Source organism: Vipera ursinii, assembly GCF_947247035.1.
Source record: "Vipera ursinii genome assembly, chromosome: 1".
Taxonomy (NCBI): domain Eukaryota; kingdom Metazoa; phylum Chordata; class Lepidosauria; order Squamata; family Viperidae; genus Vipera; species Vipera ursinii.
In genome coordinates, this window is record NC_139512.1 from 289,347,463 (window position 1) to 289,373,377 (window position 25,915).

Here is a 25,915-nt window from a genome sequence, read left to right on the forward strand (position 1 = left end):
CCAAGCCATTCAAGCTTCAATAATCCAATCCAAACAATATTTTAAGGAGCAATCAGTGAACTGAGGACCAACTAAATTTTCAAGCATACTGTGATTTTAGTGCTAATAAAAAAACCACATCTGCATAGCAGAACTCTACCAAAAAATCATTTCTAAATGCAATGAGTAACTGCACATTTATCTTCTTACACATTATTCATTTTCTTCATAAAATTGTTACCCTAAAGGTACTAAGTTCAGAGAAAATTCAAATTCTATGCAAAATAAGTTTCAAATGTACTAGCTCGGTTGAAACATGTCAGCCACAATTCTCTACACCTGATTACTACACCCTGCCTTAAATGGATTTTGCAAAGGTAAATCATGCCTTACCAACCTTCAAGGAAGTGATAATAGGTACAAGGGCATAAATGATCCTGTCAAAGTTGTATAATACATGTTAAAAATTTCTTTTTAATTGATTTACTGACTTCATATGAGATGAAACTGATAAATTTCATTCGAATTTCTTCCTCAAAATGTTATAAATAAAAGAACAAAATGACAGAATGTACTGATTTTACATATATGTATCATGTTATATTACAGTTTACTAATCACTGCTTATAGCTTTTGAAAATTCAACAATAAATGCTTGTTACCATGAATATCTAGGCAAAAAATAAGATTCCAGGTAGTTGGTTGGGAAATACATGCAAAAAATAGTATAGAAAATTAATTCAAGATACTCACCATATAAAAATACTTTACAGTGGTTAGGGACACATTTGCAACAGTCAAGAATTTTGTTATATGAATATTAAAGTATATTTAGTGTAAGAAATTATAAAGTTAGACTATATAACAAAATTCTGATCATATATGTATAGCATCCTATTTTATTTTGAATCAAAAATAATTTTGAGCAAAAATAATTTCTGCTCAATTCATTATAAGAAAAGCATTACAAGCTAAACTGAACATATTTGAGACTGGTCAAGTCAACCATAGATGAATAAAATGGAGGGTTATCTTTCCCTAAATTCTTGGAAGCTATGCTTACAGAATAGGGTTTCAAGAACAATGAGAGGAAAGAGTGGTAGGTGAACAAAGTTTTAGATATATTAGAAATCCTCCAGTCTTCTCAATTTGCCATCCCCGAAATGTCAGGCTTTAAGTAGAAAAGTACAGGATTAATAAATCCACTGCATAACAACCATATTTAGTGGATTTATTAACACCCTTTTTGGAAAGAAATTGTCTCATTGGGGGGAAAAAACTTTCCATACCAAAATTACACAAAGTAGTATGCATGTATATGTATGATTTTATAATTCTATTACAAGCAAAGTCAATATGCAACGAGATTATGTATAATGAAATGTAATATAAACAAAGAACTTGTACTAAAAAGCAGAAAAATCTATTTTTAATTTGCTGCTCAGTCATTAGAAAGGTACCCTATAACGACCATATGTTACTCAAATATGTTATCACACCTACAATTTCATCATATGTCTCCCAAGAAATTAATTAGCTCTAACTTCTTCAACTTTGACAAAATGTCTTCAGTAAGTCATGTTACTAGCTGTTAACAAACATTTCAAATTTCAAAGCTTTCCCAGCTTTTATTTAACCTTTAATTATTACAATTTAGCAGTATTTAAAAAGCAGATGTTCTTTAATGTTTCAATTTCTTAAGAATAGTATTTAGTTTTTCAAAAATTAAAAAAAACATTTTAACATAGTTAAGTTTTCCAATAATGTTTATTCATATGCATAACTACTTTCATCCTTTTAGAATCAAGTTTTTTAAAAAAAAAACCCCAAAAACCTATAATTCTAACTGCATAGATGAAAGCAAATTATATAAAAATATTAGAATGAGGAAGCACTAAAATCAGAAGAGACATTCACTGTGACATAATAATTTTCTAGGTGGAGGGAATTTTTTCCTGAATGAAGAATTTCCATCCCAGATCTGTAATGGGGGTTCTAGTTCACAACGCAGCTAAGGCTATCGTCTCCTGTCCTATATACTTTGCCTTATATAGAACCCAGTCTTAATTAGACTTTTAGGCTGCATATAGTCTCTGCAAGTATGGCAACCATGTATTTTTCTTTGGTAGATTTTAGTAAGTATTTTCGCTATAAACTTTTGTAGATTGCTTTAAAGCTAAAGTATTTATTATGTTATTAATATTTATTAATATGTTTCTTTCTGTATTATTCATTAGTTACCAAATTTGTTTAAGAAGGGCAGCCATATACATTTTCCAACAAATAAAATATATAAAAAAGTAGCATTTACATTAAACTACCATTGACCAATGGGTTTTCTACTAAAAATATTTCCAGCATTATTTTTTGTATTACCAGAGTTGTGCATTATATTAAAAATACGTATATTTGCATTATGCAAATGTACATCCTCCTCAAGATGGAATCAAAATACCATAAAATGTATTACCAACAGATGGATTATGTGGTAAGAAGTACAGATATAGACTACTATACTAAATATACATTATTTCAATTAAGGCTAGAATTACAGAAATTGCAGGTGCCTGGTGCGGGCATTTGAAATACTGTTCTACCTGAACTATAGCTTAAAGCATGTGAAAGATGGGGAAAATGCTGATGACGTAGACTTTCTTTTTAAAATGAGATTTTATTTATAAAGGCTTCTACAATATTTCAAATATCTGTAACTCTAAGCAGTTAAGTTGATAGAGAACTGAACAAAGAACATACTTGCAATGAAAATGTTCAATAGTAACAGACGTTAGAAACAAAAATAAAATTAAGAATAATCAACAGAGGCAGAAATTCTTTTGGTTGAATTTTTCCTAATTTTACCCTTCTGAGCAAAAACTGAACCAAAACTCAATCGCTCCTCATAAATTTTCACTTCCCTAAAATAAATTCTCCAGACAAAATATTCATAAAAATGTATTTAAAAATACTGGAAATAAATTGGAAATAGTACAACAGTGAAAACAAATGTAAGTGAGCTATAGCCCAATTAAAGTTTAGTAAAGCAATGGCCTGGATGGTATTCATCCCAGAGTTCACTGGGCCATTAAGTGATCTGTTTAACCAGTCTTTTCTAACAGATTAAGTTCCTCAGGAATGGCAAACAGCTATCCACAAGAAAGGAGCTAGGGAAGAAGCTGGAAACTAGAGAGAGCTTAACGTCTATAGTAATGAAGTTAATGGAATCACTCCTGAAAAAAAGGATTACGAACATTTAAAAGCACACCATTTGATGGACCCAAAGCACCATTTATTTTTTTTACGGAGGGCAGATCATGTCAAGCTAATTGACTTTTTTAACTATGTGACAAATGTTTGGGCTGAAGGTGGTGCTGTATACATAACCTATCTGGATTTTAGCAAAGCATTTGATACGCTTCATATGAGCTAATAAAAAATGTTGCACAGGCTAGGGCTTAACTACTGGGTGGTTTAGCGGATAGGAAATTAGCTCAGGTATAGGTGATTGTGTGATTGTTAATGGGGCACTGTCTGTCACAAGGGGTGTACCACAAGGCTCAGGTCCTATTTTATTCAATATATTTGTAAGTGATATAGCAGAAAGATTTCTAGATAAATGTTGTCTTTTTGTTGATGACACAAAAGTGTGTAATAAAATTAATAGTCCTGGGGGTATTCGTTACATGGAAAATGATTTAGCTTTGCTGGAGAATTGGCCAAAAATGTGTAGACTGGAGTTCATTGTTTCTAAATGTAAGATGGGGAAAAAGAATCCTCTGGCAGAATACAATATTGGGGGTACAATATTAGACAGAGCAACAGAAGAAAAGGCTTTAGGTGTGCTCATAGCAGATGACTGCAAATGAGTAAACAGGGTGGCCAGGCAACTGTGAAGGCAAACAAAATTCTGGGATGCATCACTAGAGGGATCACCAGCAAGAAAAAGGAGGTACTAATCCTGCTGTATAAGGCTTTAGTAAGACCCCATTTGGAATATTGTGTCCAATTCTGAAGACCTCACTTTAAAAAGACATTGACAAAATTGAGTGAATCCAGAGATGGACAACAGAAATGGTACAATGTGTAAGGGACAGAAGATATCAGGAGAGATGGAAGGAACTGAGTTTGTACAACCAGGAAGACAGAAGGGAAAAGGGGGACATGATTGAAACCTTTAAATATATTAAGAGTGTAATAAGGTTCTAAAAGGCGGTATTTTCAATATTAAGCAAAAATCAAGACCACAGAGGCATAATCTCAAACTGTCAGGAGGGAAGTTCAAAAGTAATGTTAGAAAGTATTATTTCACAGAAAGAGTAGTGGAAGCTTGGAACCAACTTCCAGAAGAGATCGTGAGTCAATCATCAGTAACTGAGTTAAAACATGCTTGAGATAAATACATGTCCATCATCTGAGAAAAATTTAAAAAATGAAATAAAAATATTAAAATTAATTAATTAAAAAGAAAAAAACAAAATATGTCAAGGGGCAGTCTTGATGGATCATTAGGTCTTCTTCTGCCATCAGTTTTCTGTTTCTATTTTGCTAATTGTGCTGAGTTAAAAATGTTTCATTCTGGAACAAACAAGAGTAGTTTCAGATGTTGGAGAACACTAATGATGTGGACCCCTTGAACCCAACTAAACCATATAGTCCTTTCCACACTCTTCATTTGAATCAACAGATGCCCACAGAGGTATTCCTCAATTTTGAGAAAAGGTGAAAGTTGTATGTCACCAAGTCTGGACTGTAAGAAGAGTAGAGGAAGACAGATCCAACTTCTCAACTGCCTCTTCAGTGGTTTGTAGAGTGTGAGGCCTAGCACCATGTCACAGAAAATATTTCTTTTTATGGTCCTGAACTCTGCTTAATCATTGTTTCAAGTTTTGAGTATGGCAGTTCTGTTGAGCATTGCAGTTGAATATAGCACTCTGATCTGATACTGGTGCCAGGTTCAAGAAAATCCATGTGAATAATACCATCTGTGTCTCAAAATAACTGTACACCATAAATTTTCCTGTCAAACCCTAGGTTTTTATTTTTTTCTATCTTTTTTTTTGCACATGAAGTGTTGTGATGATATTCCATGGACTGACACTTCAATTCTGGGTCATAATGAAAAGCCCATATTTTGTTGGCTGCCACAATGCTATAAAGAAATTCCTCACTTTCTTTGTCAAAGTGTGACAATTGCTGCCAAGTATCAACTCTTGGAACTCTCAGCATGTGAGGAATCCATCTTCCACAAATCTTATAATATTGAAGAACATCAATAATATGACCCATACATTCCTGTGAAATGCCAAGCTTGACAACAATTTCCTTCTGAGTGATCCGTTCATCAAACTTTCTCACATGAAATTTGTTGGTTGTTGTTACAGCTCTCCATTTCATTCTTTTTCTTTCTATAATTTGCTGTAATTGTTTTGAAATTTATCTTTATTACTTCCTGTCAAGTGGAAACTTAGATATTTCAGAGTCCTTTGCTATCTTGCAGACAGTGTGTCTTTTATAAAGTCTTCTTCTTCACAGGGTAAATGTCTTATTATCTTAGCTTTCTTTTCATTAATTTTCTTTCTGGAAAGGCAGCCAAAATCTTTGATTATTTATATCAACAGTCATATGGAGCTTTGTGGTTGCATAATTAATATTATATTGTCTGCATAGTATTTCATTTTGTATCCCTCTTCTTGATCATTATTCCAGTTATTTATCTTTTGGGATCTTGTTTACTATGACTTCCAAAGAGATTACAAATAGTAAAGGAAAGAATGGATATTTTGCCTTGTGCCTTTCATTCTGAGAAGCTTGCAGAGTGTTCCCTTCACTGTACTCTTTGCTGTTTATTGTTGACATACGCTCTTTGGGATCATTCCCAGGATTCATTTTGTCTAGAACCTCCAGCAGAAATATTCATTCAAAGATGTCAAAGCTTTTTCCTCAGCTAAAATATTACAGCTGCCTTATTCATAATACTGACATATAGTGCATTTATAAGTAATTCAACTGTTCTCCATCAATGTTGCCTTTGGAATATGTGTCTGGTAGGTGGTTATTATTTGGGAATGCACTTCTTTTTACATAGCTAATATATTTACATACAAAATTCTATTACGAAATTGGTCTATGTGACTGAGATTTCTTTGTGTTCTTGTTCATGACTTTCCTTTCTTTGTTATGAATGCTTATTTCTATGTCTTTGACATTGTTTTTATCTCCTTGATTTCATTCATCATATTTAATAGTTATGTCACTAATTCCTTTTCTAACTTCTGGTAATTCTGGGCTATCAGCCTACCTGGGTTTGACATGTATCCAATTTTATTTTTAAATTGTTTTTATTTTTATCTCTTTTATTCTTTGATCTCCTGAATGGTTAAAGATTTGCTTCACAAATGTGTATGTTCTTTACTGGATTCTTTAAGAGCTGTGCCTTTGTATGTTTTCAGACATTCCTTGTCAATTTTAAGTTTGGAATATAGTTCCTCAAAAAAAGTCCAATTATTTCCAATCTCTGCTGTCTTCTTTCTCCCGGTGTTCTCCAAAACATGTGTACCCTTCTTGTGAAGCTTCAAACATTTCTGAGTCCTTTCAAAACCAAAAGAACAACACACATAACCTCAAGAAGGCCTGGCATGGCCAATAACTGTCTTGTATAGGGTCATACCAGGCATGCCTAGGCAGCAGTAGATGACAAAGGTCAGCTGTGCACAGCAAGGCCAGCAGAGTTCAGAGTAGTAAAAGCAGCTGCAGCTTTGTGCTGGTGAGCTGGGTGGCTACTCTTGACATGGTGCTTGAGGTGGCACTTGATGTTGAGGTGGCACTTGATGTAGGGACAGCATTGGCAACACTGGAGCTGAAGTAGAGGCCAGGAGTGGAGGTGCCAGCTGAGACTGCTGAAGACCCCAAGTCTCTACCCAACTACTACTAGTCCTGTCACCACCATCAGGGAGTGCTTCTGTGCAAGGTACCCAAAAGGGCAGAGATGAAAGAAATGGGAAGGTTGGGGGTGTTCAAGAGGAGGCCCTTACCTTACCGAAACTAAGCACTGGGATTCCCCAAACGGGGAATAGCTTGCATTAGGGTGGCTCCTCACCTAGCAACTTGAGATTCAGTCAACAATGGCAACTAAGACTGTTGGGATTTCTGTAGCTAAGTGATGCAATCATATGATGCCATGCTTTACAACTGCATTACTTAGTGATGGAAATTCTGGCCTCAATTACCATTGTAACCTGGATCTACCTGTATATGTCAATGTAAATTGTGTATTTTGGTGCCATCTAGTGGATCTTGAAGTCAGAGGACGGGAGAAAGAACTGATGATACTGATCAAAACCAGCATGCATTTATGACAGTTACAGTATTCCGTGATGAGCATTTACAATATTCCCAGGACCCTTTCAACAAGCAGTCAATGGACAAAGCCAGATTCCCTTAACAACTACACAGCTCACGTAACAACTGTGTGAGTCACTTAACAACCATGGCAAAAAAGGTCATAAGATTGGGTGTGACTCACTTAAGGATCGCATTGCTTAGCAATGGAAGTTCCAGTTACAGTCATGGTTGTAAGTCAAGGATACTTGTGGTCTCTCACTTCACTGTTGTAATTCTCTATGAGTCACAGGCATTCACAGAAGCAGTTAGTTAAAGCCTACAAATTTTTCCCAGAAAGTGTGTTGTAATTCAAATTCAGATCATGCCATATAAGTTCAACAGAATCTGTTTCGCAGGTGCTCTGAATTCTGGAACTCATCTTGATTAAAGCTTTTTTTTTCTTTTTTTAAGGAAAGAGTTCATCTCACCACCATATAGTTGTTGCTGCTGCAATCGAATTGTCTCTCCCTCTCCTTGTTCCTCCACATGGGAACAGGTGGGGAAAGTGATCAGAATAATTATAATTATGAAATCCAGAATAAAAAAGTAATTGTCACTAGAAAATCCAGTACAGAGAAATAATAATCTTAATTTTTGATTCTTTTGAACAATCTTTTAATCCTTTTGCCAAATAAAAAAAAAAGAAAAACTGGGGGGACTTCGCAGCATGGTCAGTGTTGGAGAACCTCAACTGCATGGGTGCTAGATGGTTTTTAAAAATGGCCTGGGGAAACCTGTATCTTATCTAGACTCATGGTTTAAATGTCTAAAAGTTAAAGAAAATACCCAAATGTCAGAGCAGGACAAGAAGAAAACTCAAGTTGCTATGGCCATGCTTCTCCACTTCATTCTTAATTCATAAATCAGTTCTTCTTCCTAACTCACCATCTTTACATTTTTGGGCACATCAATGCATAGTACTCAGATCAACACAATCATCATTAAAAACTGCATTTAATGGTGAATTTCAATTCATCTCTTTAGCAGTTAAAAATTCAATCACAGTGCTTTACTTAAAGCAGGGGTTCCAAACCAGGGATGCTGGCACCCCCTGAGGATGCAAGACAATATTCCAGGGGATGTGAAAATTTGGGTTTTCAAAATTATAGTGTATATGCATAATTCGTTGCCATTATTTTGAACTTTTGTAAGGGGTGCGAGAATATATCAGAATTGTTCTAGGGCTGCAGGGTATAGAAAAGGTTGGGAACCACTGGCTTAAAGCATACTCATGAAAGCTGCAGGTTTCTATTCCACAAACAGAAATATAATTGTTTTTCACAGCATCTGCCTGCCAACTGAAAGAACAGATACTAAAGAACATGTGAGAGTTTCTAGCATGTCAGTACTGCCATCTGTTGGTGGCTTATAATACTGGAGATATTACTTTTCACTCAACTATCTGAAATAGTTGAATCTGAATATGACCATATTCTACATGGAGTCTGTTTTCTAATTATAATTAAGGCCAACATTAAAAATGCTTCAAACTAAAGCCTAATTATGACATTGTAGCACTATAATAGCATAGAGCCTTGGTGGAGCAGTGGGCTAATGCCTCCTTAAGTAACACCAGCTGCCTGCAATTAGTGCAGGTTCGCATCCCACCAGGCTCAAGGTTGACTCAGCCTTCCGAGGTAGGTAAAATGAGGACCCAGATTGTTGGGGGCAATTAAGCTGACTTTGTAATAATGCCGCTTGGGGTGTGTGTGAAAGCCCTAATAAGCAGGCATATACATAGAATGAAGGCTACTGCTAAGCTTGTAAGCCGCCCTGAGTCTTCGGAGAAGGGCGGGATATAAATGGAATTAAAATAAAAAAATTTAAAAAATAGTTAATAAAAATTCTGTGAATTACAAATAAACCAGGTATACAAATATACAATAAATGTAATCATTTTTTATTTAAAAATATATTTACTGAATAAAATAGTTTTTAATTCACCTATTCTCTCAGGATAAACAATATTTAATCTTTGATAAGAAAGATAATGGCAACCTGTTCCTTTTTTCACTATCATCTATTTTCTAGCAGATGAATAGTGAATAATTCAAGCACTGGATGACAACTGAAAGTACAGTGTCCTAAACAGAGTATTCCATATTCTCTATAACAGAGGAACTACTCATACTACAATATCAGAAAAGTAAAGCATGGTATTGTTCAGTTACAACAATACAACAAAATTATTAAAGCTCCTCTCACTTCTCAATTAAGAATGAAAAAACAGAACTCAAAAGTCTTCACCTTCCTCAAACTAGTAAGGGTAATGCCATGACAGCAAACAGAAGCAAGAAATATAGCAAGAGAAAAAGAGAGACAAATGAGTAATGAACCAAATAAGTGGCAGAATATTTAAGTTAGTTCCTAATTTCACAAAGTAAGATTTTGATTTAATTTTCAATTTAAACAGATTTTAATTTAAAAACTAAGAAGTCAGTTTTATATGACAAAAAGTTTTAACCAATTTGAGAAATTGGAATACATATTTTTAATGTAAAGCATTTCTTCTTAACTATTCGGGTAGGTTTGTTTCTTTTGTAGTTAAAGATTAATATGGCATGTTTATGTTTAACAAACAACAGAGTAGTCTTAAACCACAGAAATCTATAATGGAAAAGTTTTAAGTTTTTTCTGAGTTCTTTCTATTATAACGGAATCCAACTTCAGGTTAATTATATTTGAATATTTCCATGAGTGAGGAATGAATTGGTGTAGTTGGACAGAAGAAGTGGTGTGTTCATTCCTCAGAGATGGTGTGATTTCACTGGCCCTCAAATAGGCAGTGGCCCATCCCTACTTCAAGAAACCAGTACATCCGACAGTCCTGGATAATTTTAATCCATAATTTTAATCCATTCTCTATTTAGGGAACATTTTTGAGAAGGTGGTAGTCAGTTTGCATCTTCAGAAGGCCTAGAAGTTGATTATCCAAATCCTTTTTAGACAGATTTAAGATAAAGATTGCTAAGGCAGAACTGATTGTGTTTAGCATGACTGGGACCTTAACAGGATCAGAATGAGGGTTGTACATCCATGCTGGTCCTACTTGATCTCTCAGTGGCTTAATACCATCAATCATGGTTGTCTGACCATGGTTGCTGAGAATGGAAAGCACAGTGCTAATTTTCTGGAAATTGCAATGATTATTATTATGATCCTTCTAATACTTTTGAGTACTTTTGCATGATTGCCATGTGTGATATGTTTCTTCTTTACTGTGTCATTTTTAATATTATATAATTTGTCCTTCTTGCTGACCATTGATGGAATTATACACCATCTCTTAAAACATTTTATACCAATTTTCTTTCAGATTATAGCTTGGAATGGGTTTGTTTTTTTTTAATTTTTACAGCATTTCCTATTGTTCCTATGGTTATTCTTTGAACTTTTGCATCTTTATAATATAATTTTTAATTTATTCCCTCTTTTGTGCAATTTTAGTAATAATTTGTAAATCCATGCTAATAAATTCTCTTAGTTCTGTATAAGCATTTCAAATTCTATTCTCTTTTAAGGTAACTTCTTTTTAAGCTTACTTTTTATTCTTCCATAAATTTATAAATACATTAACCATGATAAGTTCCTATCTTCATTGAGCAAATCTTGCTGTCTTTACCCTGTTTTCGGAATTTGGATGTAGCATATTAGCATTTGAAATTAAATCTTTCTTACTGTAGTTATCTGTGAAGTAAAAACCCTTTGATCATGAATGCTAATGCTGAAGTTATTTGTAGAACATTCCACATTTTTAACACTGTTCCTTCAAATTATTGTCCTCTTTTGTTTCTTTGTACCCTAAATATCTCTGAAGTCCATTGGCCAAGCAAGATCCTCTATAACTGAGGTTTTGATATTCAGATATTATATTCATTTTGTTATCCATGATAGACAGCTTGTTTGATAATATAATGTAACTTGAAATGTAGGGCCAGCTCTCTTTTGAGTCAGATTGTGAATTTCCCCCCCTCTGTATGATCTATTAAATTTTCTTTGCTAGACCTGTAAATGTTTTTCCATGTTTCAAGATCATTTATTCCTTTCCATAATTTATTATAATTGTTCTGAAATATATTTGTGTTATATCCTGTCAAATAAACTCCTGAAAATACTGGATCTTTTGTTATCTCATAGCCAGTCTCTTTTTTCACAAAATCCTCTTCAGAATTTAGGTACCTGTTTTCATTAAGCAGAGTCAGACCCATGCTTTGTAGTGCAAACTAATTCCATTTGCTTTAATCTTTACTATTTGCCATTAGTATATACTGATCACCCAATTCTTCTTCTGGATTAATTTTAGGACCTCTAGTCAGAATGTCCAGTCCAAATTACTAAAGCTTTCTCTGCAATCAGAAATATTACACCTGTTTCATTGTTATTGTACATGAATACATTTACTATGAATTTACTGTTGCCCTTCATCTTCTTCAACCTGATCTGTGTGCATATTTATTTATTCAATTTCTATAGCCGCCCATCTCAATCAAATTGACTCTGGGCAGTGAACAATTATCACAATTAAAACTATAAAAACACAAAAACCATTACAAATAATATATCTAGGTAACCTGTATTAACCTTTGCTAACAATCTATTATTGTATTTAACTCATGGAAAGTCTACAACGGCTTCTTATCTACCACAAATCATCACAATGCTTACTCTGATCCATCCAGGATCAAATATTCTCATTTGTTATTTAATAATAAAACTTTTCCTTAAGGTTTTGATTGGGATCTTTCCCAACAATTGCATCTCATTCCCCAGTCATAAGTTTCTGTTGTATCTCCACAGCATTTGTTGTTCAAAGCATCTCTCTGTAAATTAAAACACAGCATCTCGTCAATTGCTTTGTGATTAAATATAATAAATCCACTCTCCAAACTTCATCCATCTTCTTAAGAAAGTCCACTCCATCACTCATCAGTTCTATCATCTCTGAATCTTTTGTATTCATTCCCTTTTCAGCCTTCTCCAACAGGCTCCTTTTCCCTCACATCTGCCAGTAAGAGATCAAATTCCAGTCCATTCGACTGCACATTTAATTCAGCTACTATTATTTGTATCTGGGTGTCATCTTGGGTTTGATTTAAAACCATTGGTAAACTTTATCCAATGTTTCAATTAGAGTTTGTAAGTTAAAAAGCATTTTTTCAAAGGCCTCCCGAAGACATTGTAAAGAATATATAATGTATAATATTCAAAATCTTTGATTTATTGTTGTTTACATTTTAATATAGTCCAAAACTCTTTTGTAGTTCAGCTTTCATGACAAAAGCATAAAATTTCACTCTTCAGGACATGAGAAGTAAATGTACCACAGAGAAAAACTGAGATAAAATGTCCTACGATAAAAAATAGTTAGAAAAAAAGGAAATTTCCCATCAGAATTTAAGAAAAATAAGACCAGAGCTTTTAAAAACTAGTAAAATACAGAATTCTTATAATAAAAATGTAATATAAATATAAATTAAATCAGATGACTTTCACTATCTTAGGATGAATCTTCTCTTTAAGCACGCTTTGGTTTTAACTGAATGTTTAAAGTTGACTTCCTTACAGCAAAAGTGAAAGTGATTTAAAACTCCAAAATAAAAAAAAAATAAAAAAAGTTTACGCTAAAATCCAGCAAGGGGCTGTAAGGATAAGTCAGCATTCAACCAGTTGATTAGTAGTTAAGATATAAATCAAAAAGTAAAGAAAACTTTAAAATGTGCAGTTAAAACCAGAGAGTGTTTAAAGATAGCAAACAGTTGAAAGGAAAAGATGGAAGACTCAACCTTCCAATTGCTACTACCAAAAATTGTGATCCTCAAGATCCCACTTCTCAGCAGGTACACAATCATTCAAGGATCCTCTTGGGTAACTCCTAGTTGCTCCCATTCAAATCTGGGGAGCAAGTCGCCAAAGTAGCTATTTGGTGGCATCATCAGCTGTTTGCAGGAGAGAAAAAGTCAGCTGGCCACACCATCCTGGGAAAAGTCCCCAAGTGTCCAAATTTTGATCATGTGACCATAGGGATGCTGCAACAGCCATAAGTGTGAAAAACAGTCATAAGTCATTTTTTTTCAGTGCCGTTGTAGTTTTGACTACCCACAGGACCACCTGTATCATTTCATATTAGATAAGCTCAAACCTCTACTTTCTTTAACATCTTGTTATAATTTGTATTTTTTCTTTGCATATAAATTTAGGTATACCTTGTTACCATTGTTTAGTAGATACATCACGTGTCAAAACAAATATTGCCTTGAATAAAAATAACATTCTAGGTAAAACATTCATCTTAATCACAGAAATTTCCCCCAACACAAACAATTGTAATTTTTCCTATATTGGCATATCATTTTTAATTTTATTCCATGTCTTAATATAATTATTTCGAAATGACATCCAATTCACATTTGTTAAATTAACACTCAATTTTTTACCCTTTTCTTAATCCCAAAACACTTTTTGTTCATCAATGGTTTGATCTTGCATTTTCATATTAACAATTGTTTTTGTTTATTATTCTTAAAAGGAGCAAATGTCTGAAATTCTTTTAGTTTTCTCATTAATAATTCAATCCTCTTTAAAGGATCTTCCAAAACCAGCACCAAAAAAATCTGCAAAAGATCTCAACATATAAATTTATTTTTAAATTTTTACATCTATTATCCACTTATCTTGCCCTTTCCCTATTCAAAATTTCAGGAACCAAAATACACAAAAGGAGGAATACGTCTTGTTCCTTTTTGTACCTCATAAGCTTTTGTTATTTCTTCATTACCAATAATTTGTGCTTTCTGTGAGGTATATAAATTGATTTTACCCATTTATAAAATTCTCTCCAAAACTCATACCTTCCAAACTTTAACAAAAGCGCCAGTTTAAATTGTCAAAAAATTTCTCTGTATCTAAAAAAATTAATACAGCTTGTTTTTCATTATGCTATTCCAAGAATTCATGTCCAACATCATTCTAACGTTATATTTTAACTGTCTTTTAAGTAAAAATCGATATTGATCTTCAGAAATAATTTTTTGCAGATTTTTTTCAATCTATCTTCTAAAATTGCTGTAAATAACTTATAATCATATTCAGTAATATTGATCTATAATTTCTTGCCCCTAAGTATTATTGCTCTATCAGCCACTGTCAAAATAAATTTCTGGCATGTTTTTTTCCTTGAAGGATAGAATTCATCATATTTTGGATGGTAAAAGATTATTCTGAAAACATTTATAATAAGAACCTGATAATCCATTAGTCCTGGTACATTTCCTGATATTTTCATAGCTTCAGAAACTTCCCTTATTGTTATAGGTCCATTCCTAATCTATCTTTTTTTCTGTATAAGCTTTGATAAGTTTTTTTTAAAAATATTCATCATTTTTTCCAATATCTGGTCCTTTATACAAGTTAGAACAACTCTGTTAATTCTGGTTTTTGAACAGGCACATTGTCCATATCTCATTCTTAAAGTTTCAAAATCATTTTTCTTTCTCTTTTCTTAATTAATATGCTAACAATTTTCCTAATTTATTCACAAATTAAAAATTCTTTTAAATTTCAAAAATCTTTATTTTCATTTTTCTTATTGAGAATATAGATAACTATTGTTGTAATTTGATATGAAATGTTTAACTTTTCTGGCAGTGTCTTTAATTCTTCCTCTTTTCTTTTTATCTCATTTGAAATAGCCTGTATTTCCTTGAGTCTTCTTTTTACATTCAGCATTATGTTGCATAAAATAACCACAAAAGGCTATTCCCTAGTACAGTGATACAGGAAGCAGGAGCAAAACAGGAGCAAAACATACAAAACCCACCAGTTGCCAGAACAATATGGAAAGTTATCGTGCTGAGGAGTAGTCTTCCTTCAAATTTCAGATGCTAGGGATTTAGGGCTGGCACTTTCAGAACTTTGGTTTGCTCCAGCAGGAGTTCGCGTTTCACCTTGATTTTGTTTCTCAGAGGGGGAAAAAACGGAAAAAAATCTCCAGGGTGTTTGGTTGTGAACACTGTCTAGGTGTTTTGAATGTTGATTTTATTGCATAAGTTAAAATAGGTAAACCCATCAACCATAAATCTGCTGGTATCCTGCTCTGCCAGCTCTTAGTTCACCCTTGTTTGCATTACACCAAGATGTTGGTATCTTCCTCATCTTGTCATATTGTCTACTAGTCTCTGAGGCTTCTGTTAGAACTGCTGCTATCAGTGACATAGCAGCTGCTGGAAGGTGTTGTGTTGCACAAGGCGTAACTGGTTGATGGGTTATAATGGCACTGAAAAAAAAGACATACAACCAGTCCTCATACTTATGACCATCATAATGTCCCTGTAATCACATGATCAAAATTCAAGCATTAGGCAACCGGCATGTATTTACAATGGTTGCAGTATCCTGAGGTCATGTGATCACCATTTGTAACCTTTTAAGGGGGCTACTGACAAAGTCAATGGAAAAATGTTTGTACTGACAAAGTCAATGGAAGAATACCACAAAGAAGAGGGAGTCAACTTATTTTCAAAAGTACCAGAAGGCAAGACAAGAAACAATGGATGGAAACTAATCAAGGAGAAAAGCAACCTAGAACTAAGGAGAAACTTTCCAACAGTGAGAACAATTAACCAGTGGAACAGCTTGCTTTCAGAAGTTCTTAAAAAGTTATTTTTAACAGACTGGAGAGCCACTTGTATCAAAGTGTACAGGGTCTCCTACTTGAGCAGGGGGTTGGACTAGAAGACCTCCAAGGTCCCTCCCAGTTCTATTCTGCTTGTTGATTTATTATTGATTTAAGAAGCTGGATTTGCTTAAAGACCATAGCAAAAAGGTGATAAAATCTTTACTTGCATCTCAAACCATTCATAAATCAGTACGTTTGTTATTTTCAAAAATTTCTATTAATTTCTTCTTGCAATCCTCCACTATTGACTCTTACTTTAATAGTATTTCATTTAATCTCCATCTGAAAGATTTCCTTTTAAATTTATAGGATCAGAAAGTTTTCAGCACAATCTGGAGTCTGGGCATCTTTCCTTCTAAAGTTGAAGAGCAGCTGCAGTCTATCCCAACCTGAAAGGCAGGTGGGGAATGCAGCAGCTAGAGCAGCTGCTTAGCTCTAAGGACACATTTGACTCAGGAACTGGGCGGGCTGGCTGGAAAACCTGGAGCAGATCTCCCACTTGGTCTGCGCAGGGAAAGCTTTAGAGTGAATTAGGAAACGTTTAATCCACTTGCACTTGGTGGAGCAGTGGGCAAATGCCTCCTTAAGTAAAACCAGCTGCCTGCAATTAGTGCAGGTTCGCATCCCACCAGGCTCAAGGTTGACTCAGCCTTCCATCCTTCCGAGGTAGGTAAAATGAGGACCCAGATTGTTGGGGGCAATTAAGCTGACTTTGTAATAATGCCGCTTGGGGTGTGTGTGAAAGCCCTAATAAGCAGGCATATACATAGAATGAAGGCTACTGCTAAGCTTGTAAGCCGCCCTGAGTCTTCGGAGAAGGGCGGGATATAAATGGAATTAAAATAAAAATAAAATAAAAAATATGTTTGATGACAAACAGCCTTATGTTTATAAGTGACACTTTTCCTACTAAGTACCTGCATGTCATAAGTATTTGAATTAAAATTACCATATTAAAATCAAACCTGATGTTTTTTAATTTTTATTTGGTGTGCGTTGGAAGAGGGGTAGTCTTATACGGCGAGTATAGCCCAAACCCTATAATTTAACAGGAAATGTAGGGGGTCGTCTTATACGCCCAGTCGTCTTATACGCCAGAAAATACGGTACATTATCTGGGGATATCATTTTTCTGTCTCCATATATACACTAAAGCTAAGTTATCTGTCATTTTTTTTTAAAAAAAAGCTTTTAGTAATTCACCTTCAGTAACTTGAATATTCTTCTCTGATGTGCTAACTGTGAAGAAATCACTCCCTTCCAATCTCCCATCAAACACCAATCTTCATAAGAAAAAGCTTGTTAGTCACTCCATAAGTTATATAAAAAAATTCATTTATCTTCCTTAGGGCATAAATTCCCCAAATCATGGTTTTAGCCCCTTGTAATTCAACCTTGTAGCCCCGTGTAATTCTACCAAGATCATGGTAGAATTACAAATAGATGGCAAATAGATGAGGAAGAATAGATGAGGAAGAATAGATGATGGCAAATAGATGAGGAAGAAATGGAGGTAGTGACAGATTTTATTTTCCTGGGCTCCAAGATCACCGGAGATGGGGGCTGCAGCCAAAAAATTAAAAGACGCTTGCTCCTGGGGAGGAAAGCCATGGCAAATCTAGATAACATACTGTAAAGCACAGGCATCACCCTGCCAACAAAAGTGTGTATAGTCAAGGCTATGGTCTTCCCAGTTGCAATGTGTGAAAGTTGGACCATAAGAAAGGCTGAGTGCCAAAGAATTGAGGCCTTTGAACTATGGTGCTGGAGAAGACTCCTGCAAGTCCCTTGGACTGCAAGGCGTTCAAACTGGTCAGTCCTAGAGGAGATCAACCCTGACTGCTCTTTAGAAGGCCAGATCCTGAAGTTGAAACTCAAATACTTTGGCCACCTAATGAGAAGGACTCACTGGAGAAGAGCCTAATGCTGGGAAAGATTGAGGGCAAGAGAAGAAGGGGACGACAGAGAATGAGGTGGCTGGATGGAGTCACTGAAGCAGTAGGCGTGAGCCTAAATGGACTCCAGAAGATGGTAGAGGACAGGAAGGCCTGGAGGAACATTGTCCATGGGTCAGACACGACTTCGCAACTAACAACAATAATTCAATTTCTACACCAACAAATCAGTCATGTTCATCAGTTAATAGATGTTCTGGTTTTAGTTGAAATTTAATAGAAGGCAACGCCATTTATTTTTTTAAGTCCAGCTGAAATACATTCTCCCAACTTTTACAAGTTAAATAGTTTATGTTTTTTTTCCTAATAAGACTCTGTTGTAGGAAAATGTTGTTTTAATTTTTTTAAGTAGTGATTATTTCTTGAGGTGCATTTGCTCCATTTATGTTTCACGTTAAGCATTTATAATCCATAATTAGGCTAATGGTTTAAAAAAATCAATGCCAGTAGCACCTAATTCAGAATCACCTTTTTCAAAATCATTTTGCATCTGTTGAGATTTTGGAGCAGTCTCTTTTGCAACCTTCATTTGAATGTCCCAGATTTACTTCAAATTCCCCCCTTTCGCTCTCCCAAAATCTGACCTTTTGAACAGATTTCATTCAAAATCTGTTTAGAAGTAAAAATCATACCTTCTAATTTGTCCCAATAAGATAAAAATCTTTTTCTGTTTTGGTACTCACATATCCTATCAAAAAGGAATAGTTTTTAAGTATTAATTCTTAAGTAGAATTCTAATTAGAATTTCTTTTAGGATAATTATATCTACATTATCAATCTTCTCTTGTGTTTTTTTAGCCTTACAAAATGCACTGAACATCCCTTTAAACATTTCTTATCCTTTAAAAATGTGAGTTTATTAGATACAACTTATGAATCTCTTGCCTCAGTATCCTCATCTTCCCAGTCCAAAAAAACTGGTCAATGCTGGTATAATTTTTCCTTCATATTTTCATCTGAACTCCATGGGATAGCTTTAAATCTCAAACTTAACTCCTTCAGAGTTCCCAGCCACACTATTCATTTTCTTCTCCAGTTCTCCATTTCTAACTTTTGATTTACTTTTCAAAATGTCCATCTTATCATTAGCTTCTTTTATATCTCTAGACATTTGTTTGAGAGAATTTTCCACCTTTCATCTTATCAAGGCTTCCATCTTTTTTCCCCAAAGACTGAATAGGGCTTCATGAGACTGAGTCAATTTAGATCCCAATTCATCGAACACTGTGTGTAGTATTGCTTTATCACTTTATCTTCCTTCTCTAACAATTGTTCTAAGGCAGCGGCCTCCAACCTTTCTGGCTTAGTGGACTGGTGGCGGCAGTAAGGAGGGGAGAAGGGATGTTTTCGCATGTGCATGGCACTTTTCCAAATGCATGCTCACCCACCATTTCTGTGCCCTGGTTCCAAACAGGCTGCGGCCTGGCAGCGGGACATGGACCAGGGGTTGGTAACCCCTGTTCTAAGGAACGTCTTCTACTCTCTATTCTCACTGCCTTATACATCATCATTTGAAAGCTAAATTGTTAAAAAGAAGATAAGATAAACACAAGCTTCGTCTACTTTTTAAAATTGTAATTGCAGGCATGCACCACATCTGTTTCCACAGTTACAACCAAATATTCAATCTATTCATATATACTTGGAAACCTCTCCCTTTCCCCTCAGCATGGCTGGCTCAGGAATTCTGGGAGTTGAAGTCCATGAGTCATAAAAGAGCCAAGGTTGCCTACCCCTGGTATATAACTATAGTATAATCATAATATTTGATTTTGCCACTATTATTAAAAATCATTTTAAAACTAGACAAAAAGCGTCATTGGTTAACTTTACAAGAACTAGATTAATAGGAATTAACATTTTGTTCTAACATAACTGCATATTATTTTGATATTATCAAAATACATGCATTATATAACAAACATAAAACCTGTATAATATATGTCACTCTATAATATAGTTTATTTGTTAGTAAAGTCAAATCCCTGGTTGGGATCCACAAAAAATGATAATAGACAAGATACTATTTAATCAAGGGACAAATAAATAACTTTTACAATAATTATAATAAAATGTATTTTGTGGATTCTTCTCGATTCTCTATGAACCTTTTTGTCCTATATTCTAATTTATTTAAAATTTGAAATTAGTAGTTCATTATTTTTAAACCACTTATACCAGCAGAAGAATACCTATACTGGTCCACTTATTAATGGGCAAGACTTATCAAAAATGATGATTCTAAATAGTCAGTAACAGACTATTTATATACTAACGCTTACCAAGGTATAACATTAAAGAACCTAAGGTATAATATATAATACAATACCCCGTATGTAGTATAGAATATATACTCAATTATGAGAATAATTGATATATCAATGTTTTCTATGACATATATTTTAATTAATACTTACCTCTTTTCTGAACCCAGCCTTCTTTCACAATTGTAACATCGCTCATGATGGCTCTACTGAGCCTTCAGATTAAAGAATATTTTGCAGTATTACTTTTAGAGTTCCTTTATTCTTCTGACTTTCCAATATTTTAAAGCAGCCTGAAAGTGTAAATAAACAAAAATTAACTCTTCTGATGTCCCAGTAATACTTAAACTATTTATTTATCACACTTATATAGCTGCCCAGCTCACTAAAAATGATTCATAATAAATGAATTTATATTCATAAAAATATAAAAAAAATCATCTTGAACAAGAAAATATTATAAAAACTTTAAACTGTGCAAACTGCACAGAATGAACAAAATATCAATCACAGTGGAGTCATCTCAAAAAGTTTTCAGCTTCCTGAGGTTCCCAAGCTTGATAATATAAAAAAGTCTTAAGAAACTTCCAAAACAATAGCAGAGATGGAGTTAATGTGACTTCAGGGATGTGAAGAATGTTCTTAAGGCAAATGTCATACAAGGAAGGACTGCCTCCCGGCACTCATCAAATGTAAGTTCCTAGAAGATAGTATCAATAACATGCCTTCTCTGCCATATCAAATGGGATGGGCTGATGTCCCCAATCCCTGGGCCGTGGTCCACTACCAGGCAGAAGAACCTGGCTGCGCAAATGGTGGACAAGTGTGGGCAAAGATCTCCTCATCTGCCACTCACAGGGAACTGTCCCCTCCCCTCCCTACTGGGCCGTCAAACCAGAAAAGTTGGAGACCACTGACCTAAAGGCAGTTCTCAGGTAACTGGACCTATTTCATGAAGGACTTTAAAGGTTAAAACCAGCGAATTGGACCCAAAACCAGATTGGCAGTCAATGCAGCTTGCAGAGCAGAGGTATAATATCTTCTAGGAGCAGACATAAACTGCCTGTGCCTTTGCATTCTTTAGCAGTTGAAGCTTCAAGATATTCTTCAAGGGCAGCCCCATGTACAGCACATTACAGTAATCCAATTTGGAGGTGAGTAGGGCATAAATGACTGTGAGCAGAGTCCCCTGATCCAGGAAAGGAGGCAACTGGTGCACAACATGAAGATGTGCAAATGCTCTCCCAGTGATGACTTTAAATATAAATATTGGCAATTTTCCCACAAAATAGTACATAGAATAGTTTATAAAAAAATGTAAAACGATGTAGAAGAGCAGGCAAAGCTAGGGGGTGGAATTAATTGTATAATCAGCTTAGAGTCATTATGTTATCACAAATGGTCCAAGCCCAACCCTCTTGAATTCCATTGACCCTTATTTGGCACCAATTTATTACTGAATTTTAGTTGACTAGATTCTTGAGCATAAGTTTGAACTGCAGCTTAATGTATGAACCTGATCCTTTGCGCCTGTCAAATACGTAGATAACACTTAAGACATAGTAATAACAACAATAGTAACAAAAAGTCTTAAAAAGCACAGATAACAATAAAATTTTATCTAGCATCAGGATAGCAACAATGGTGTGAATAAAATTAGCCTGGCCGAAATAAAAATCATTAGTTTTGTCACCCATTTCATCAATAAATTATAGTTCCTAATATATATACTTTTAAATTTTAACAAGTTGCCTCTATCGATATTTCAACATTGCTGTGATGGATATTGGTTCTCCCTGTCCATGAGCAGAACAATAATCTTATCACAACTGAAAAAAATGTAACTCTTTTATCTAGCAACAGATGGCTTATGAACTACATGACGAATTCTAAAATTGCACCACAGATATCCAGTGGCATATCAGCCATTTTAGCTACAGATAATCCTCAATTTAAGAGCATTTGTTTAGTGTCTGTTTGAAGTTACAATGGTGTTGAAAAAAGTGATTTACAGTCAGTTCTCGCAGAATAACTACATAACTATGACCATCGCAGGATCCCACAATCATGTGGTCAAAGTTCAGATTCTTGGCAACTGGCATGTATTTACAACAGTTGTAAATGTGATCACCATTTGCAATCATCCCAGGGGGCTTCTGACAAACAAACTAAGTAGAGAAAACCAGATTCACTTAAAACTTCATGATTACTTAATGACCACAGTGATTTGCTTAACAGCTGTAACAAAAAAAATCATAAAATTAGGAAGCATGTCTACAGGAACAGAGGGATAGAAAAATATGAAATCGGTATCAGAACAATACAGAACAAACCATGTCTGATGTACTTGTTTCTGACAATGCAATATAGACTCAAAAAGCCAGGGATTATTCCATCATTCCACCATTGTTTTCTCATCAATTTCCTGCATACACTAAAGTTACAAAATTCCTTCTGGTGGTCAGTTAGCAAATACAGTGCATTCAGAAAGTATTCAGACCCCTTCACTTTTGTCAATTTTGTTATGCTGCAGCCTGATTCTACAGTTGTTGAAATTCATTTTTTTCTCATTAATCTATACTCCGTACCCCATAATGACAAAGTGAAAACAGAACTTTAGAAATGACTGTAAATTTATTAAAAAGAAAAAAAACTGAGACAATTGGGAGACAGAATGTTCTATAAGTAACCTAATCCTGTGCCATGTAGGATTTTATAGATTCTAACCAGATTGTGAATGCTCTCCCTGATGCTCCTGTTAAATGAATGCAAAGGTAATTAAGCAAGAACGGGGTACCTCATGAGTGGGGGAGGCCCTGGGAGGCATCTGGATCCATAAAAGAGGCAGACAAGCAGCACAAAGCTTTGCAAAGCCAAAAACAGCCTAGCAGGAGGGAAGAACCCAACTAGATTAGGTAGGACCTACCACCACATTCCAAAGCCAGGAAAATAAGTCTCTGTGCTTGGTTGATGAAGTCACATTTGTAGGCTGAGCCTAAGTCTCCATCCCTGCCTGTTGGGAGACAGCAAACCTCTCCTGGCTCTTATTTATTTATTTATTGATGGGATTTATATCCCGCCCTATCTCCCAAAGGACTCAGGGCGGCTAACAACAAAACATATAATAAGTACAGAAATCAAGATAAAAATAAAATTGAAATCATCTGTGCAATAAATTAAAATTAAAGAATTAAAAAATAAATTAAAAATTCTAAATATAAATTAATTAAAATGCCAGTCCAGGTCAGCCTGGTGGAACAGGAGTGTTTTGAGGCCGCGGCGAAAGGATTGGAGGTTTTGGGACATCCGAAGCTCAGGGGGGAGCTGATTCCATAGGGCTGGTGTTCCCACAGAGAAGGCCCTCCCCCTGGGGGTCGCCAGCCGACGTTGCCTAGCTGACGGTACCCTGAGGAGGCCTTCTCTGTGTGAGCGTACTGGACGATGGGAATTTGTTCCCAGCAGCAGATGGTCCTGCAAGTATCCCGGACCTAAGCCATGTAGGGCTTTAAAGGTAAGTACCAGCACCTTAAATCTCACCCGGAGGGCAACTGGTAGCCAATGCAGCTCACGCAGGAGGGGTGTAATATGGGAGTATCAGGGTGCTCCCATCACAACCCGTGCAGCTGCATTCTGCACCAGCTGAAGCCTCCGGGTGGTCTTCAAGGGCAGCTCCATGTAGAGAGCATTACAGTAATCAATACGGGAGGTGACGAGTGCGTGGGTGACTGTACGTAGGGCATCTCGGTCCAAAAAGGGGCGCAATTGGTATATAAGACGAATCTGTGCAAATGCCCCCCTAGCCACGACTCCAATATGATCTTCAAAACTGAGTCGTGAGTCTAGGAGGACGCCCAGATTGCATGCTCTATCAATGGGAGGTAACATCTCTCCTCCTATAGTCAGAGATGGAAACTCTTGGACTAAACGAGATGACGGTATGTACAGCCACTCAGTCTTGGCCGGGTTGAGTCGAAGCCTGTTTTCTCCCATCCAAATCTGTACCGCTTCCAGGCAACGGGACATCACATCGAGGGCATCACTGGGTTGGTTCGGGGTGGAGATGAATAGCTGGGTATCATCAGCATATTGATGATATTTCACCCCGAAGCTACGGATGATCTCTCCCAGCGGCTTCATATAGATGTTGAACAGGAGGGGCGAGAGCACCGAACCCTGAGGCACTCCACAATTAAGGGGCTGGGCTTTGGGGAAGAAAGCCAACTACACCCCACTCCCTCCCTCCAAAACCCATAATTCTCCAAGAAAAAAGGAAAGCTGGGAGGGACAGACTTATTGGTTTTTCTCCTTAATGGGAGGGGGAAGGATTAGGTACTGACACTAAACTCTTCAGCTCTGCCCTCCAACCTTGATCTCTTTTAACTACTTGTTAAATTTACTGCCCAGAGTGCCAAAGTTTATGGGTGACCAAAGTTAAAATGAAATACACAATATGAATATAAAATCTGATTTCCTCACTGCTTTAGAACTTTTCCTTTCTACACATTTCAAAAGTAGATGCTCACACAGTCAGTCAGTTGATAATGAACAGCACACTAACCAGACACTGCAAGTCATGAAAAAGAAATCATTATTACAGCTAGGGGTCTCAGGAAGCTAATAATATTATTGAAGCAAAGAAAAGATAGGAAGGTACTAAAAAGGTAACTCATATGACTATAGGTAGTCCTCACTTAACAAGAACAGTCATGACCAGTAACTCGATTGCTAAGCAATACAGTTAAGTGATACATCACATGACTTGCTGGACTTATAAAATCAGCATGTCACCTGTAGTCATTAAGGATGACATCAAGTGATCATGACTTACTGCCAGCTTCTTCACTGACTTTGCTTGTCAGAAGCTGCCTATTAAGCTTGCAAATGACAATCATGTGACCACGGGACACTATGATTATTGTATATGCATGTAAATGTTGGTTGCATAATGAAGTTCCCTGTTGCATCTACTTGTTTTCCTTTAGGCCTTGGTCTGGAAAACAATGGTGGGGGAAAAATTCTAAAGGAGACCTAAACATCTTCAAAGATAAATACAGTCACAAGACTGCTATATTCTCTCAATATTCTCTTTGCACTATTACAAACAAAGGCAATAAGACCAAGAGAAGGCTGAAAAGAAATCAGTATCTTAACTTTCCTTCATGTATTTGTTTTAAATCAAGCAGCAATTCAGAGTCTACCATCATGCAGAAAAACAATCAGTGGATGGAGAATGAAGGTCCTTCAGAGAATCATCCTGCCTTCTATTACCCAAAATAAAAATATTAATCTAAGTAGCAAACTATAAATTCTGCCCTGACACTTAGAAATTATGGAGATCCTACATGGTATTGCCAAACGTATAGTTGATATACTACCTACTGCCCCAGTGAAGCATTATTCATTATTATTGAATACAAATGAAGCATATTGATGCTTCTATCTCTTACAAGCATCTATTTTATTATTCATTTCTATCTTGCCTTTATTATTTTTACAAATAACTCAAGGTGATAAATATATCCAACACCTTCCTTCTCCTATTTTCCCAACTCTTCTGTGAGGTGGGTTGGGCTAAAAGACAGCAACTGGCCCAAAGTCACCCACCTGGCTTTCATGGCTAAGGTGGGACTTGAACTCATGGTGTCCCAGTTTCCAATTTGGTACCT

General features: G+C 35.6%; 1 protein-coding gene across 18 annotated transcripts in view; it reads right to left on the reverse strand.

The window, feature by feature from the left end:
- AKT3 (AKT serine/threonine kinase 3) overlaps nucleotides 1-25,915 on the reverse strand; it is a 181,080-nt gene that overhangs the window by 149,508 nt on the left and 5,657 nt on the right. For all 18 annotated transcript variants that reach the window (XR_014490886.1, XR_014490887.1, XR_014490888.1 and 15 more), the window contains one exon: nucleotides 20,403-20,542. Coding sequence is in view for 13 of the 18 variants with exons in the window: in XM_083349923.1 (XP_083206049.1) it covers nucleotides 20,403-20,448 (46 nt within the window). In the remaining 5 variants the exon portion in view is untranslated. The remainder of the gene's footprint in view (nucleotides 1-20,402; nucleotides 20,543-25,915) is intronic.